Source organism: Podarcis filfolensis, assembly GCF_964270895.1.
Source record: "Podarcis filfolensis genome assembly, chromosome: 3".
Lineage (NCBI taxonomy): Eukaryota > Metazoa > Chordata > Lepidosauria > Squamata > Lacertidae > Podarcis > Podarcis filfolensis.
The window spans coordinates 50,671,309-50,686,795 of NC_139606.1; the positions used below are offsets into that span (position 1 = coordinate 50,671,309).

At 44.1% G+C, this 15,487-nt stretch overlaps 1 protein-coding gene across 6 annotated transcripts; it reads right to left on the reverse strand.

The window, feature by feature from the left end:
• Positions 1 to 322: 322 nt before the first annotated feature.
• On the reverse strand, positions 323 to 13,870 carry BEND3 (BEN domain containing 3). Of its 6 annotated transcripts, none has more exons than XM_083608283.1 (4): positions 13,501 to 13,870; positions 8,206 to 8,258; positions 7,007 to 7,221; positions 323 to 3,578 (listed from the first exon to the last, which is right to left on the reverse strand). In XM_083608283.1, exons 2-4 carry the CDS (start codon positions 8,246 to 8,248, stop codon positions 1,353 to 1,355), a joined length of 2,484 nt encoding a protein of 827 aa, XP_083464409.1. In that variant the 5' UTR covers positions 8,249 to 8,258; positions 13,501 to 13,870; the 3' UTR covers positions 323 to 1,352. The 6 variants fall into 6 exon arrangements, with proteins under 6 accessions (XP_083464409.1, XP_083464408.1, XP_083464410.1 ...); XM_083608282.1 differs by lacking the exon at positions 13,501 to 13,870 and adding an exon at positions 13,072 to 13,434; XM_083608284.1 differs by lacking the exon at positions 13,501 to 13,870 and adding an exon at positions 9,804 to 12,694.
• Positions 13,871 to 15,487: the final 1,617 nt, after the last annotated feature.

Consider the following 15,487-nt stretch of genomic DNA (forward strand, 5'->3'; position numbering starts at 1 on the left):
CCTGTTACAACTGCCAAAGAAAAAGGAAAACAAAGCCTTAGTGTGATGTAGCCCTCCAGGAAAAGGGAGAAAGGCTGACATTTCACTGGTGTTTGGGCATACTGAATGGAAGCATACAATCCATTAGTATTTACCTAAACTCCAGTAAATTCAAAAACAAAGAGGTTTCAAGTTAATTATTAGTTACAATGATTAAGGAAAAGTTCACAGTCTCCATGATATCGAAATCCTCTGGGTGACACTGTACTTGAAGTTATAAATATAAAATCAACATACAATGAAGAGGGCCCTTGCTATATAGAAGTCCAAATAATCAAATATATAGATACATATAATATTTAATATTTTGAACTTTTCAAAGGCTGCAATCATTTTGCTAACAAAAATAATATGGGCTTAAATGTTTTTGTACATTCCTCAATTCAAGTATTTTTTAAATATAAGTAGTGAGAATAACAGGTAATAGCACCATATTCTACTGATACAGGGCAAGAGTCTAGTTCACAACCTATGCTTATACCAGTAGCTTTTATACCAAGAAGTCACACTGAGGACAATGGAATAACTTAGATGACTAACAACTGAAGTATTGGTACTACGATCTTAACACATGTTAAATAATGCCATGATCATAATCTTAACTTTTACAACCATTCAGCAACAAAATGGGAAACCTTTAAAGAAATTTGTAACTTTTCTGTTCATTGATTTTGTAGTACTTCACTCTCCCAATATTCAAACTAATACAAGGAGTAGCTGTGATTAGTACAGAAACTGTCTTGATTCTCTAGTCTTTTTCAAAGAGTATGGCACTTCGAAAACTACAGCTTTGAAAAATTAAAAAATTAGTTAGTTTCCAAATGACTGATTAAAGGTACCTACAGAAACTGTTTTAAAGAGCACGAGACTACTCACTGCTAAAAAACCAATTAAAAAATTTAAAACTATATAATTTATTTTCACTGATGATTATATTTAAATGAGATGCTACTGGAACATCTGTAATAATTTATGATTATTTGCTGTGTACCAATTCAGGTAGGTAGCAAGGGCACTATAAGAAACCTAGCCTACATACAGGCATCCTGAAATGGAGTTACATCTTTTCCCACAATATGCATTCATTTCAATAGGTTCTTCTAAGTGACATTCCCACTGGATTGTCCTACACCCCTTTCCCCCATCCTCACTGTATTGCCCTTTCCCGTATGTGTTAGAGCAACATTTTTCTTATCAGTTGCCCTAATGCTGAGTGAATATTCTGAGTATTAGTCTAAAGCAGGCTGACTGATGTCTCAGTCTGCTTCTAAATAACTTAGTGGTCAACATCTTTGGAAACTAAAAAGATCCCATCACTTTTTTGCTTTCTTGGCTTTTTTCAGTATATCACACTTTTTTCTATTGGGACGTCTGCATCTTTCATCAATGCTTGGTATACATTCATAATGCCACACTTCATCCATTTTCTCAACAGGATAAACAGCTTCAACATAATGACGGATTAGTCTCAGTCTGACAGGATCGAGCTGCTTTTTGTTACAAGCCCCTGAATGGTTGTATTGCAGTCTGAGGTTATCTGAAGTAAACAGCTCTGGAAAAAGTCTTACAAGGAGTCTGGCAGCAAAGTTACCAACTGAAAGGCTCTGCTGTACTATTTCTCTTACTTCCTTGTCAGACAGCAGATACAGAGAAGGCACAGGAAAGTCTGGAGGAGGAACAACAAGTTCCTCAAGTGGTATCTTGCAAAAATCTTTGTTGCTTCTTTCCGGAGGCAATGGCGGTCCTTCAAATTCTTCTTTAAATCTTTCCGGGTTTATTGCATAGGTCAAAAATTCTCTCCTTTCAGGTCCTGGCACATGGACCTTTCGCTGCAGTTGGTATGTGCGTCTTTGCTCTGTATCTCTTCGACGACATCTTTCATCAAGTTTTCCAACGAATTCCAATGTCCATACTCGATCATTCTTCGCTCTCGGATATAGCATTTGCACATAATGTCGAATTAATTTAATCCTAACAGGATCAAGTTGTTTCTTACCCAGTGATCCACTACAATTATATTGCTTCCTTAAGTTTTCATGGGTAAACAGTTCAGGGAATAAATGAACTAGCAATCGAGAAGCAAAATTGCCGATTGATAAACTGCTCTCATATATGTTCTTAAGCTGCTCCTTGCTTAACAGGTAGTCTGGAATAGGGACATCAAAATCAGGAGAAGGGATATCAAGCTTATCAAAGTCTATAGGCACAAGCCAAATCTTTTTTGACCTTCTGCCTGGCCTTTCATATTCAAAATTATCTTCCACTTTTATAATAGACACATCATCAGGCAAACTAGAAGAATCATAGCAATCCTCTCTCATCTGTTCACTCTCACTGTCATCCATATACATGCTTTCAAGTTCATCATTTATTCGCTGGACACAATGCTGCAACCAGGCCTTTCTCTCCTGCATAGCAGGAAAATAAATCTCTGTGTACCTGCGAATTACCTGAAGTCGCTGCGGGTCAAGCTCTTGTTTTCCACATTCTCCATAACAGCTATATCTCTCGGCCAACTTTCTGTGATCAAAGAGTTCTGGAAACAATCTATGTAATAAAAAGACACAAAACTCTCCAGGAGAGGAAGCTTCATCTAAAAATTCATTTATATCCTGAGCATCAAATACCCATTCAGAGGCAATGGAACTACTCCTGTCCATGGGCAGAGCTTCATCCTCCTCCTTATCATCAATAACTTGATCAGTCTCATAAAAACTGGAGGACTGTAAGTCTGGCTGACTATTTTCCATGTCTCTCTGTGCCCAAAAGCTACTGAAAAAGTCATTGACCTGAGGCAAACACTCTGCCTGCCAAACCGCAGGATTCTTCACAGAAGGATAACAGACTTCTACATAATTTCGGATGAGCTGTAGATGAAGGGACTCAAGTTTCTTTTTGTTAAGATAGCCACAGGTACTGCAGGTCCTGCTTAACTCATCCTCACTGAAGAGCTCTGGAAAAAGCTGTACCAGTAGTCGGCAAGCCAAATCTCCACCTGATGTACTCTGATCCATGATCTGTTTGAGTTCTGAGGCAGTCAGCTGGTACTCAGGTGGTGGCCTGAATTCTGCTACAGCATCTGTAGGGCTGACATATTTTTTAATTCGACTGACTTCTAGTGATAACAAGTCTACTTTGCTGTGAAGCTGAGTCATGTTGGAATTTAAGGTATTAAGTGTGTAAAACATTTTTTGTATCAAAGAATATATATTTGGGTCGGACTCAGAAGCAACAGGTGTGACAGCACTCATATCTCTTTTACGTTGCTCATTCAATGTCCGAAGATTGGAAGGACTGCTAGGATTAACCTTTTCAAACAACTCATAGGAAGTGAACTGCTCTGTTCCTGGCAGATTTTTCTTCTCTGTAATTTTGTGTGAGATCCCATACAGAGGTTTCTTATATGATGGCATGATTGTGTTATTTAAGGCTTCTTCTTCACCGAGCCACGTTATGCTAGGATTCTTGCTCTTGTTTAGCTGTTCCACATCTTCCTGAGTAGGTGATCCATCTCTGTGCATCAAGTTTGAAAGAAGGCCCTTTTAACGAACAAATGTAACATTAGTACTCTGATTAGTTACTTATTTATCCTTAATGAATAAATTATAAAACATGATTTTCTTAATTTTAAACACTAAATTAATTTAACACAATGCAGCCATAGGGTTGAATCCAGACTATGTTAGTTGCTTCCACCTACACCAGGGGTGTCAAACTCAAATTCATTGGGGGGCCGCATCAGCAGTTTGGTCACCCTCAAAGGGCCGGTTGTATCTGTAGGACTTTATCAAAGTTATTTTTCCTTAGGCACTGGTGTGTGTTGTCTTGAACCTATACACTATTTAATATACCTATTCTAGTACGATTTTAAATAAGAATAGAAGAAATAATAATGATTTTTTAAAAAGATGATGAGATGGGCTTCCAGGCAGACTGGAGCTCCAACGGGGAGGAGACAGGAGCCTGTCCCAACAGAGCAGAGCAGAAGCAAATGTTGCCTCCCCCTGCCCTGCCGCCGCACTCAGGAGTCGGAGGATATGGAGCTGCAGTTTGGACAGCAGCAGTTTCTTCCTTGCAAGGGAGCCCCAGCGGCACTGCGGGCGCAGGTGGCCAGGATGTCCTGCTGGGGCCCCGAGCTGCTGCAGTTGCTCCCGGGGAGGGAGCTATCCGCCAAGTCCTCCAGCCCGGAGAAAGCCGATGTGTTGGCGTGGGGAGGGGAGCGGTGTTTCATAGCTAGGCTCCCGCAGCCAAGTTGCTGGCAGGCTCCCACTTTGCTCCAGCCACCCAGATGCCGGCGCGGTCCTCTTCAGGGTGGGAGGCGCCCCTGCTTTGCGGTGTGGCACACCGCCCACCCGTCCGGCTCCCTCCACCCCACTCTGTGCAGCTGAACCGGCAGCAGCTTCGCCTCTCCCAGCCCAGCCGGGGCGCGCCGCCTGTGGCAGGACCTGCGCCAGGTCCCCGCTCTCCACTCGCCTCCGCCGCCGGCCCTGCTATTTACCCACCAGACCCCCAGCTCCGAGCTCAGCTTCGCGGGACTGCCTCCTCTGCAGCGAGCCCCGGACTGGACCGAGCGAGCAGAAAGCCTCTTTGCCCGGCCCGCGAGGCAGGCGAAAGTTGCGGGACCCGCCAGTAGGCAGCGCCGACGGGGCGTGTCGGTTGGAGCCCTGTCTGCAAGCAGGCAGGGAAGGCTGTTCGCGTGGGTCACTTTTTAGAAAGGCAGAGAGCCTCCGCCGGAGTGCGGACCCTAAAATCTGGGTCGGGACCAGTAAAAAGGACAAGAAGCTCGCTTCCTCGCCCTTGATGCCACGGGCCACATGACGAGGTCTGGCGGGCCGGATTTGGCCCGCGGGCCTTGTGTTTGACACCCGTGACCTACACTATGGGTTGGAAAGGGGATGGAGGAGTTGGAGGGGATGGGAAACTTTCCCTGTGTATATATTAAGATCCAAACTTTCATGTCTAGGAGCTGCCTAAAATAATCAAATCAATAGCCTTTCCTTAACATCAGAGTTTTGAGAATATTGCAGCTCATGTATGCATAAGGATCCCCTACATCAGACTCACTGGCCTGGATTCCAAGTTTGTTCCTGTCAACAGGAGGGAGGGTCACCTTTCGCTGATTCCGCATTCCCTCTGTAGACTCTTATGCTCCCTGTCTGGCCCAGTGGAAGACTGCAGGGGGAGTGTGAAATCAGGGGAACTGGCTACCCCTTCTGCCAAAGAGATCCTCCGCTACATCTAAAACTATCAATCTGTGAAAGGCATAGTTAAGATCCAAGCAACAGTACTGTATTCAACTAACAACACCCAGACTGAAAACCTTGCAATGCCCAGATTGAGAACCTTTCACAGCCTACTCACTTTCCACTAGCCACATCTGAAGGAAGAAAAGTGTTGTAAGAGAATGTGTGTGCTAAACAATGTACAATATTTTCTGATAATGGTAAAATGTAGAGGGACCCCTGACCATTGGGTCCAGTCGCAGATGACTCTGGGGTTGTGGCGCTCATCTCGCTTTATTGGCCGAGGGAGCCGGCGTACAGCTTTCGGGTCATGTGGCCAGCATGACTAAGCCACTTCTGGCAAACCAGAGCAGCGCACGGAAACGCCGTTTACCTTCCCTCCGGAGTGGTACCTATTTATCTACTTGCACTTTGACGTGCTTTCGAACTGCTAGGTTGGCAGGAGCAGGGACCAAGCGACAGGAGCTCACCCCATTGCGGGGATTCAAACCGCTAACCTTCTTATCGGCAAGCCCTAGGCTCTGTGGTTTAACCCACAGTGCCACCCGCATCTTCCATTTCCATGCAAATGGAAGCAATGCCAAAAGAGCTGTAGCCTATAAAGTGTTGACATTTGGAAGAGATCACAAAAGAAAACATTTCAGACACTATTTTATATCAGCAGTTCACATTATTTGGGTGTCTTCATTAATTCACTATGAGATGGATATTTTGCAAACATATTTTGCTTTGCAGCAGCAACAGCAACATAAATTTCAATACTAGAATTAAAAAATGAAAGAATTTACACTTTAAAAATCAGAAATATTTTTTCACAGCTTGCTGTAGAAATACTAATTAGTAAAAGGTAAAATATACATATTCAAATACTATTAAGGCAAATAGGCAAGAATTGACTACTCCATCTTAAAAACATGAAAAACCTCAGCTTTGAGTTATGATCTCACTTTGTAAGCCACCTTGTGAGGGATTGGCCCTAAAAAGCAAAACAGAAATAACTTAAACCCTAAGCATGCCATCTATGGAATGGAATTGTTTTTTTTAGTTCACAGGTTTCTGGTGGAAGGGGGGGCCAATTTTCCCTCAGGCCCCCCCCCCCGTACGCTCCCCGCCACACTGTTCTAGAAGGCTCTCCAACTCTCCAGAGCAATTCTTGGGGAACAGAAGGGACTACAAGCAGGGGGAATCAGTGAAAGTACAAAATATCACCTAGGAAACAGCTCAGAAATAGCTGTTTGGGTTCTGGCTTAACCTTGCTGGACTGAAGTGCAAATGTTTATGTAGACTATTTTAGATGAAATCCAGACAAGAAACCATATTCATCAGTAGCAAGAAAAAACTATGAAATTGGTTGCAACATCTTAAATAACTAGTTTAGTAAGTCATGAGTTTTTACATGCAATGTCAAATTCACCATTTCCTCAGCTGAATTCACACATCTATTGAATTTTGCTCTTTAAAAAACAGCCACCACCTTGTTCCTCAGAAAATCTATTGATCTCTAGGATGCATGTTTTCTCTTTGTTTGTTTTTGGCTAAATAGTGTCTTCTTTGCTTTGCTGCAGCCTACAATTTCCATAAAATAAAACACCCAAATGAGTATTTAATATTTCGGAACAAAGATTAACTGGTTTGACTAAATTCATTGAACTGCTTGTCAATATGAAATAGTTAACTACAAGTCTAAGCAAGATGCTGTTAATATCCATATGTAAAGGAATCACCTCTTGTGTAAGGCCTCTTTTTTTCAGACTTGGTAGAATTTCTTGGTGGCTTCCTGAGCTATCACAACCAAACAAGGTCCGTTTTCGTTTATTGGTTTCTTGCAGAGAAGTCACTAAACCATCCAGCGTGTTTTTTTCAGGTCTTGATATTACGGAGCAGTCTAGGACTTCATCTTCTTTGTCTGTTTCTACTTTCATAATATTTTTGATAATAACTGATGAAAGAGAAAAATAGTACCAATTGGTCACTGACTGGATCTGAATTATATATAGGTAGCTATTCTGGATTCAACAATCTAAAGCTCAGCAATGGGACACCTCTGGTCCATGGGTCAAATTAGTCCCAATGGGGTCCTAATTTGACACATGAGGCCATTTCCCCCAAACCACATTGATCTGTCCCACACTTGACTCATATATGACATCAGAGGTGGGGCAGGTAAAGACACGGCTGCAAAGGAACATTTGGGAGCCTCTAAGGTGCTCTCCTGATTATTGCTTGCCATATGAGGCTGGGATTATTGTTTTCAGGGACTGCCTGCATTAAGGAGTTCCTCATTGGTAACTCCATAGTGCAGCTGGTCTTTGCCCAAAACAAGGGTTGCTGTAAGCGCTAAATCAGGCATCCCCAACCTTTGGCCCTCCAGATGTTTTGCACTACAATTCCCATCATCCCTGACCACTGGTCCTGTTAGCTAGGGATCATGGGAGTTGTAGGCCAAAACATCTGGAGGGCTGCAGGTTGGGGATGCCTGCGCTAAATGGAACTTATAGCAAGCTCCACAGGGAAAGCCTTCCTTAGCCTACAGGGTTTGAAATGGGGAAATGGCTTCATCTAACACCATGATGACATAAAGTGATTGATGGCCAGTGTGACCATGAGGGTTGGTGTGGCAGATCCAGTTGCTCACCTCTACTATAGCTTAAACAGTCACCCCACCTTCTCTTGTTATTAAACACAGTAATCCTAGTTTCACTGCATTCGGAATGAAAGAGTTATATAGCTTCAACGGAATTACAATGTAAAGAACAAGCCAGAGAAGTGGACAAAACAGGCAGAAGGAAATTAGTGGAAAGCAATGTGTGATAAGATTTTTTCATTTGTTACAGTCTTTGTTATAAAAATGTAATTTTTGTATGGACTATATCCAAAAGTATTTTGATCTAATGAGAAAGTAGATTAAAAGGAATAACATTACCTTCAGCATTTTCTTCATCATCAAACAATTCATCTGAATTCATATTCCGTACTCTACAATAATAGAGATAAAGAAACAAGTAAAAAGCCTATACAGCTTAGAAGAGGCATGTCATGTGTACTGTAAAGCCATCTGCCCAAATCCAGCTTTTTTGGTTTATATTCAGAATGCACTCAAAAATTTGGCATACAAAAGCTGCCTCCATTTTTCTTGGTGTGAGGAACATTGCTGACTATTTATTTATAAAATTTATATGGCTCCCTTCATCATAGGGTCCTAAGGAAGTTTGCAACAATAAATAAATAAAGCAAAAAATAATAAAAATTTAAATTTACAAAATAGTAAATAGAACATCTATCAGTTTTGGCAAGCTAGTCTTTAAAAAAGCATAATGGGGAGAGAGGTTTAAATGCAATGTTGCACGCAGAGGTAGCTTCAGCTCTTGCTTCTTGATGAACAAGAGTCACCATTGCCAGCTATGGAATAAGGATTAGCACTGGGGTGTTTTTTTAAGAATGCAGGGAACCATTATGGAACTTCATCAAAGTCTGAATGAAGACAGAGGTTATAATAGAGTAAGGGATCATAGATCAGCAAAAGAGATGTAGAACATGTTTACTTAACACAAAATCATAATGACATAGATATTTGTCATATACACAGTACTGAACCCAGCAGAACCTCTCCATTTGAAGAAGGGGCTGGGATTCATGAGAGCTTCCATAAGCTAAAGTTGGGAGGGAGAGTGTAGAGAGGTGATTTACAACAATTCTCCCTTCTTCAGTAGATTCCCAAAACTACCTCACATATGTGGTATCGCAAACTCGAGAGATTTTGTTGGGGTAGAGGCATGGAGATCAGAGATCTAAAAGTACCCTTTCTGTGAGCACAACCCAACTCAGGCAACTCTGGATACAGCCCATAGTATTTGCTGTGAGCTACTAATGATTTGTTCTAGAAACCAAAACATCGGTTGACTCAGACATAAGTATCAACCTTGCCATGCAAAACCAGTTATTTTTTTCTTTGAGCACCTAAGCCTGAAATCATTTTCCATTAAAAAAGTTGATTTCAGCATTTCACAGAACAATCTTATGCATTTGGAAGTAAGTCTGTGTTCAAGAAGTCTTATGCTCAAGCCAGGTAGGTGTGTATAGGACTGAAACCCTAAAAATGATTGGTACAAAAAATGCTCATCTTAAGTTCATAAGCTTTCAGGACCAATAAATACTAACACACTGAAAATTACTTTACAGTTAAGTATGAAATGAAGCTTTAATTATAATGGCAATAACTTGACAAAGTTAGTAATTAAAGTAATTACTAATAATAATTATTCTTTATTAAGGCAATTTATGGCACACTTTTTAATTAAAAAATCAAATCAGAGTCATTAGATTGTTATTGGATTCTATGTTGGTTTCTAAAGTAGCTGTTCTCTTTGAAGAGCACACCAAATGGGTTAACACCAACAGCAGAAACTAACAGAACATCAAATAGCTGCTGGAGACCATTTAATGCAAGTGGTTTAAATTCCAACTCATTTTGAACAATTAGCTCTTCATTAGGGAAATGTCAGAAAAAGGACTAGCTCATACCTATTTCAATTATTTATGTGACTAACTCTGAAAAGAATCACTAGCCTTCTAACCCCAACACTGTAGGCTCCTTTTAGAGCTACTCATTTAAACTGCAACAGATGCAAGTACCCTGATGAAGAGGTAATTGCAAGAAACACATTAGGATTAATGTCACTTTGATTAATACACTTGTCTCCTGAATTGTTTCTCTTTCTCAAAAGGTAGATCTTGAAATAAAAAATGTCTGCTCAACAGCCAACTGGCAATATCAGATTTTCCCTGTGACATCATAAACGCCTAACTGTGAGGCCTTCTCCTATTCATAAACATGAAGAGATAGTAACAGCATCTGTGTTGTGTTTGAAGTATTGTGTTATCTCCACAGTAAGGACCAGCAGGACATAACTGGCCATGTGGTACGCCTGAGGTGGTGTGGTGGTGGGTGGGTAGCAGCAAGGTCCATATTCTCCAATTTTGTGTTATGCCACACCCCACCAGCCATGTTATACCATGCTCCCATGGCATTACTGGTTCCCACAGCATAGTCTCAGTGCCCAGTGGTCCAAAAACCTAATCTACACTTTTTCTGCCAACAGAAACAGAGACGTTTTTATTTTTCTATTCACAGAAGTAACCCAATGGGAATGTGTGATGTTCATGTGAGCTCATATCTATGGCCAGTTTCTTTCTGCCCCCCCCTTAAGTTGGCTTTTTTGTGTTCCATCAGAACAGGTACAAGCGACAGTGAGATCCAGACTGTGGCCAGTCAACCCCATCCTGGATTCTTTTGTTATAGTCTGATTTAAAGTGGGAATGCAGACGAAATATGCAAGAAGTATGGTTTAGAACTGTGCTATATCCATGGTGCACTTGTGGCAGCTACTATCTACTTAGGTTATTACCCCACTCATTTCTCTTACAATATTAGTAGGTGGCATAGAGAAGCTGCACCACTCACCTAACCTCCCTCTGGCTAAGTCACTGCTGCATACCAGGATGGAGAGAGGCATCAGCACAACAGCAGTGAGGTCATGCTGGTACAGATGTGTTGGCAGAACCATCTAGTGCTCCAGAATCTAGTGCTCCTGCTAACATGTTTTCACAACCTCACCACCTATCTGTTCCAGAGTGAGGCCAGGCCAGCATCATAGCCCCACTGCGATTATAAAGTTCACCACTGTCTTATAAAGTTAGGTGGCTTTCAGCTTGATCCTATTCATGGCTGCTCAGAAGGTTGCCCCACTGAATTCAATGGATCTCACGCCCCACATTAAGTTGAAATTCCCTCCATAGGGCCGTCTTGTTTACACAGTAAAAGTATATGCAGTTGCCCATTAGTGTCTGGCCACTTAGAAGGGCAAATTCTACTACAGCAAACAGACAGGTCCAAAGCTATTACTGAGATTTATTGAGAAATTCAATTCCTTGTTTTCTAACCTCCATATCACACTTAATAAATTGTGGCTGTAGCAGCAGATTTCTCAAGGTGGGGGTGTGCTTATTTCTACATAGACAACCTTTACATATGTCCTTTTTTTTTTAACTGCAAGAACAATTCTGAGCTGGATATTTAAAGATCAACAAGATTATACAATGTATTTTTACCATTTAAATACACATTCAATCTGAGTACCATGCTAGGAAACTAGACAAAAATATGAGATTTTGTAATCTATATTTTATTATCAGGATATATGAGACTCACAGTCAGTTTGGTGCCTCTACATCCAGTAAGAGTAATTGCACAAACCAACTTACCATTATAACCTAACTATGTGAGGTGTAGCTTTAAAATGGCCATGGATCCTTCCCTGACTTCTGGCTGCCAAAGACAACTGTCAGCACTGTCACATTGTTGCCTTACTGTAGGATTACAATGCAACAGTGACTGCCCAAATTATTTGTAAGAGTTTAGCTACTTTGCGGGAAAATGTTTTTCTTTTATTATGCAGCAAAATAAGAGCCAATGCGATCTAGCAGATAGTAAAATACTGATATAGGAAAGCAATGAAGATACACCACTCCCATAAACTAATGTAGTTTTTGCAAATCACCATCTCCTAGCCTAGCTTTACATTATATATGGGAATTAGGTTGCCCTAACTTACAGGGCAGTAGCATCTTTTGCTTTATAAATGATCACCAAATACTAAGTACATGAGCTCAACATTGTAAGGTGTGTGTTAATTTGAATTTACGATATGGTTGTAACAGCATCAAGACTGGCACCATCAGATAGTTGCTGGTGGGTGAGCCCAACAGGATTGACCAGGTACTGTAGTGGCAACTGATATTCAACCAAATCCTCTCTGTTGTGCTGCCCAGAAGATGAAAGCAAAAAGGCAGAGATGGCAACTACTACTACAAGCAGCAACCACTCCAACTTTGTTTCCCTGCATGTTCTCTTTCTCTGAGCAGCATGGTGATGTCCAATCCACACAGCAGTGCTCCAAAGAGCCCTGTCTCTACCTGTGACACTGCCTGGCCAGCCTATAGCTGTAAGCCACTTCCCTGTAAACACTTTCTCTCTGGGCAGCATCACCCAAATACGGCCGTTTCCTACTATGGCTCCACCTAGAGAGAACAAGTATGTGGCTGGCAAGCGGAGGTTGCTCCCAAGCAGGAGGACGGGACTGTTGCTGGGTGCCTTCCTCTCCAAACTCCAGAACTTTTCCCCAAGAGCAGGATGAGTATTCTTTTTTTTGCAAGAAGAACTTTTGTATTTGGATGTTGCCTAGAGAAGAGAAAGTGCCGCCTGGAGGAAGAGAACTACGAGCCCCTCCCTAACAACCCAGGGCGGCAGCAGGAGGAAGGTGTTGCCATTCCTGCAGTCATGCAGAAGCCATGCCTGGAAACTGGCCAATAAGACCAGGATCGCACCAGGCGCGCGGGAACTCGCAACTCCCCCTCCCGGCTTTGAAACGCGCGAGGCAGCGCTCGCGAGTCGCGGGGTCACGTGGGCACCCCCTTCCCCAGATCGAATGGAATAAGGCGGCGACGGCGGCGGGGGGGGGGGGGTCCCGGGAGAGGACGCTTCATTCATCACCCCCGCCTCCCTTTGCCTCGCCAGCCTTAGCACGAAGCGGAGCGGAGCCCAAATTCCACTGAGGGAAGGGCCGGCAGCGGCGGGCGCTGGGAGGATAGGCCTCGCGGCTGGTCGCGAAAGCGGGTTCCGTTGCCGAGCAGGGAGCCAGGTTTCCAGGCAACAGGAGCCGGCGGTGCGTGTGCGCGCCTCGAGAAGCAGCTGGGGAAAGGGGAGAGCCGGCTGGCCAGGCTGCCCGCTCACCGAAGCGCTTCTTGGGCCAGCCCTCTTTTTGGTAGCGTGCCCCGCGGCTCGCGACGGCAGCTTCCGGAATACTTCCCACCCACCCCCCACCCCGTCCCCGCGCCCTCGCCGCCGCCGTTCTCGAGAGCTGGTCTATGTGGCAGCTGGAAACGGGGGGCACAATATAACATCCAGCTCCCCCCTCCCCCGCTGGAGATGGAGGCGCCCGCGCTGCCTGGCCGTTCTCCCGCGCGAGGAACACAGCCATAGTTCTCCCCGAGGGGGAGGGGGCCGGGGAGGCTGAGGGAGGACCGTGTTCCTCCTGCCGAGGCCGAAAGTAGAACTGTGGGGAGGGAGTTGGCCAACACACGCACACACCTACCTTGGGGAGGGGGGATTGGGGGGGGTAAGCTGGTTTTCCTATCTAGAGAAAGTTGGGAAGGGGCTTACCTGGGTCCTTCTTAGGCACTGTGGGCAAAAGAGGGTGAGGGCCCCCCTTGGTCTTGGGTGGGTGTTTTATAAGCGCGGCCGTGGCTGGCTCCCGTGTCTTCCCCTCCCACTTAGCTCTTTGTGTATGTGCGTGTGTGTCCGTGTGCGCGAGAGAGAGGGGGTCCGCGCGCTGCGCTCTCGCGTGACGTGACGGGACCGTGTGTCATTTCCGCACAAGGACACTGAGCCCCGAGGAGCTGCTGCGGCCACCCGGGACAGAGAATGTGCATACGGGTGGGGGCGGGGAGGAAGAGGAGGTGGGGGAAGGCGGACTGATTAAGTCGGGGCACCACAGCTCGCGCGCGAGGCAGAGAAGGCGGCGGCCCTCTCCGTTCCACACGCGTATTACGCATACCCCTCCCCCCCGCGCGCTTCTGAGCCCCGCCCCCTTTCCCCCGTGGCTGTGCCTGGTGGAAGGAGCCGTTAGTTGCTGTCGGGTCACGCTCGCGCTCCTTCTCTTTGCCCTCCAGCCCGATAGTTTATACGCTAACGGCCACTCCACAAAAAGCAACGGTTAATAAAACACCCACATTGCCCTCGTGAGGTTTGCCGGGCGCTACCGAAGGTGGAATTTCCGGGCTGCGAGAGGCGGAGAGGCATCTGAATTAATTGTTCAATTTATTTGTCGCCTAATACAGGACCATTCTGGGCGACTTATATAGATAATAAACGTATATATTATATATGGCCCTCTAGTTGGTCATGGAACGAACCAGGGGCGGCGAACCTGGAATTAACAGGCCCAGCACCTGCTGCCGCCGCCGCTGCAAGATGTACATGTTGAACCGATGGGGAAAACCCATACAGTGGTACCTCAGGTTACATACGCTTCAGGTTACATACGCTTCAGGTTACAGTCTCCACTAACCCACAAATAGTGCTTCAGGTTAAGAACTTTGCTTCAGGATGAGAACAGAAATCGGGCTCCAGTGGCGCGGCGGCAGCAGGAGACCCCATTAGCTAAAGTGGTGCTTCAGGTTAAGAACAGTTTCAGGTTAAGTACGGACCTCCGGAACAAATTAAGTACTTAACCTGAGGTACCACTGTACTTAACTAGACAACTTGCAAAACAAAACAAAACAAAAACCCTCCATCGCAGTCACCTTTGACTTTGAAAGGTTCTCAAAAGTGATTGGAGAAATGCATGTTGAGGGACAGAGAAGGAGAATTCTTTCTAGAATGCCTGGGGGCTGTCTTTGGGGTCTCAAATTTCAGCAGCACCCTGCCTCTCAACTTCCATTCTTTATCACAGTTGCAGTGCCCCCAAGGTCCACTGTGACCTAACCAGTTGCGCTTCCCTACATCCGCTTCTGGGGCTGTTCAAAATCGCAATAATAGTATCTTGGTTAAAATGTAGACCACAGATCAGGAATAGTATTGCTTAGGACTAAGGGGATGCCGGCATGCTTCATGAGCATTTTAACTAAGAGAAGATTCACTGAAATTAATGAAGTTAACTTAGTGATGTTCATTAATTTCAGGGGGTCTATTCCAAGTAACTTCGTTGAATATCGCCCAAGCTTTTCTTTCAAAAACAGACATATTATCCAAAAGTAAACAGAAGAAACACAATTTCTGACAAATACAAGCAGACAATAAGGCGTGGGGGTGGGGGAAAGAGAATTTGAGGAGCACATTGATAAAAACAGAAAAAACACCAGCACAATTATTATTTTTATATACATTAGAAGCAGACCAGCCCACTGGTTGTTTGGACATTTGTACAAGGAAGCCAGAGGTTTGGCGAATAAGTGAAAGGAGATTGTGGTGAAGCTGAATGTATTTGCGGTGAAACTGAATGTATCTATTTTCACAATAGAAGATGTAGGGCCGGTCCTTGTGCCTGAACTTTCACAGGAAAGGAATCGGGGGACTTAAATGGTTTTAGAAGCAACTGTGCTATACTTTGAGCAAACTCTGCTACTAGTGTATCCATGGGTTTTGATAA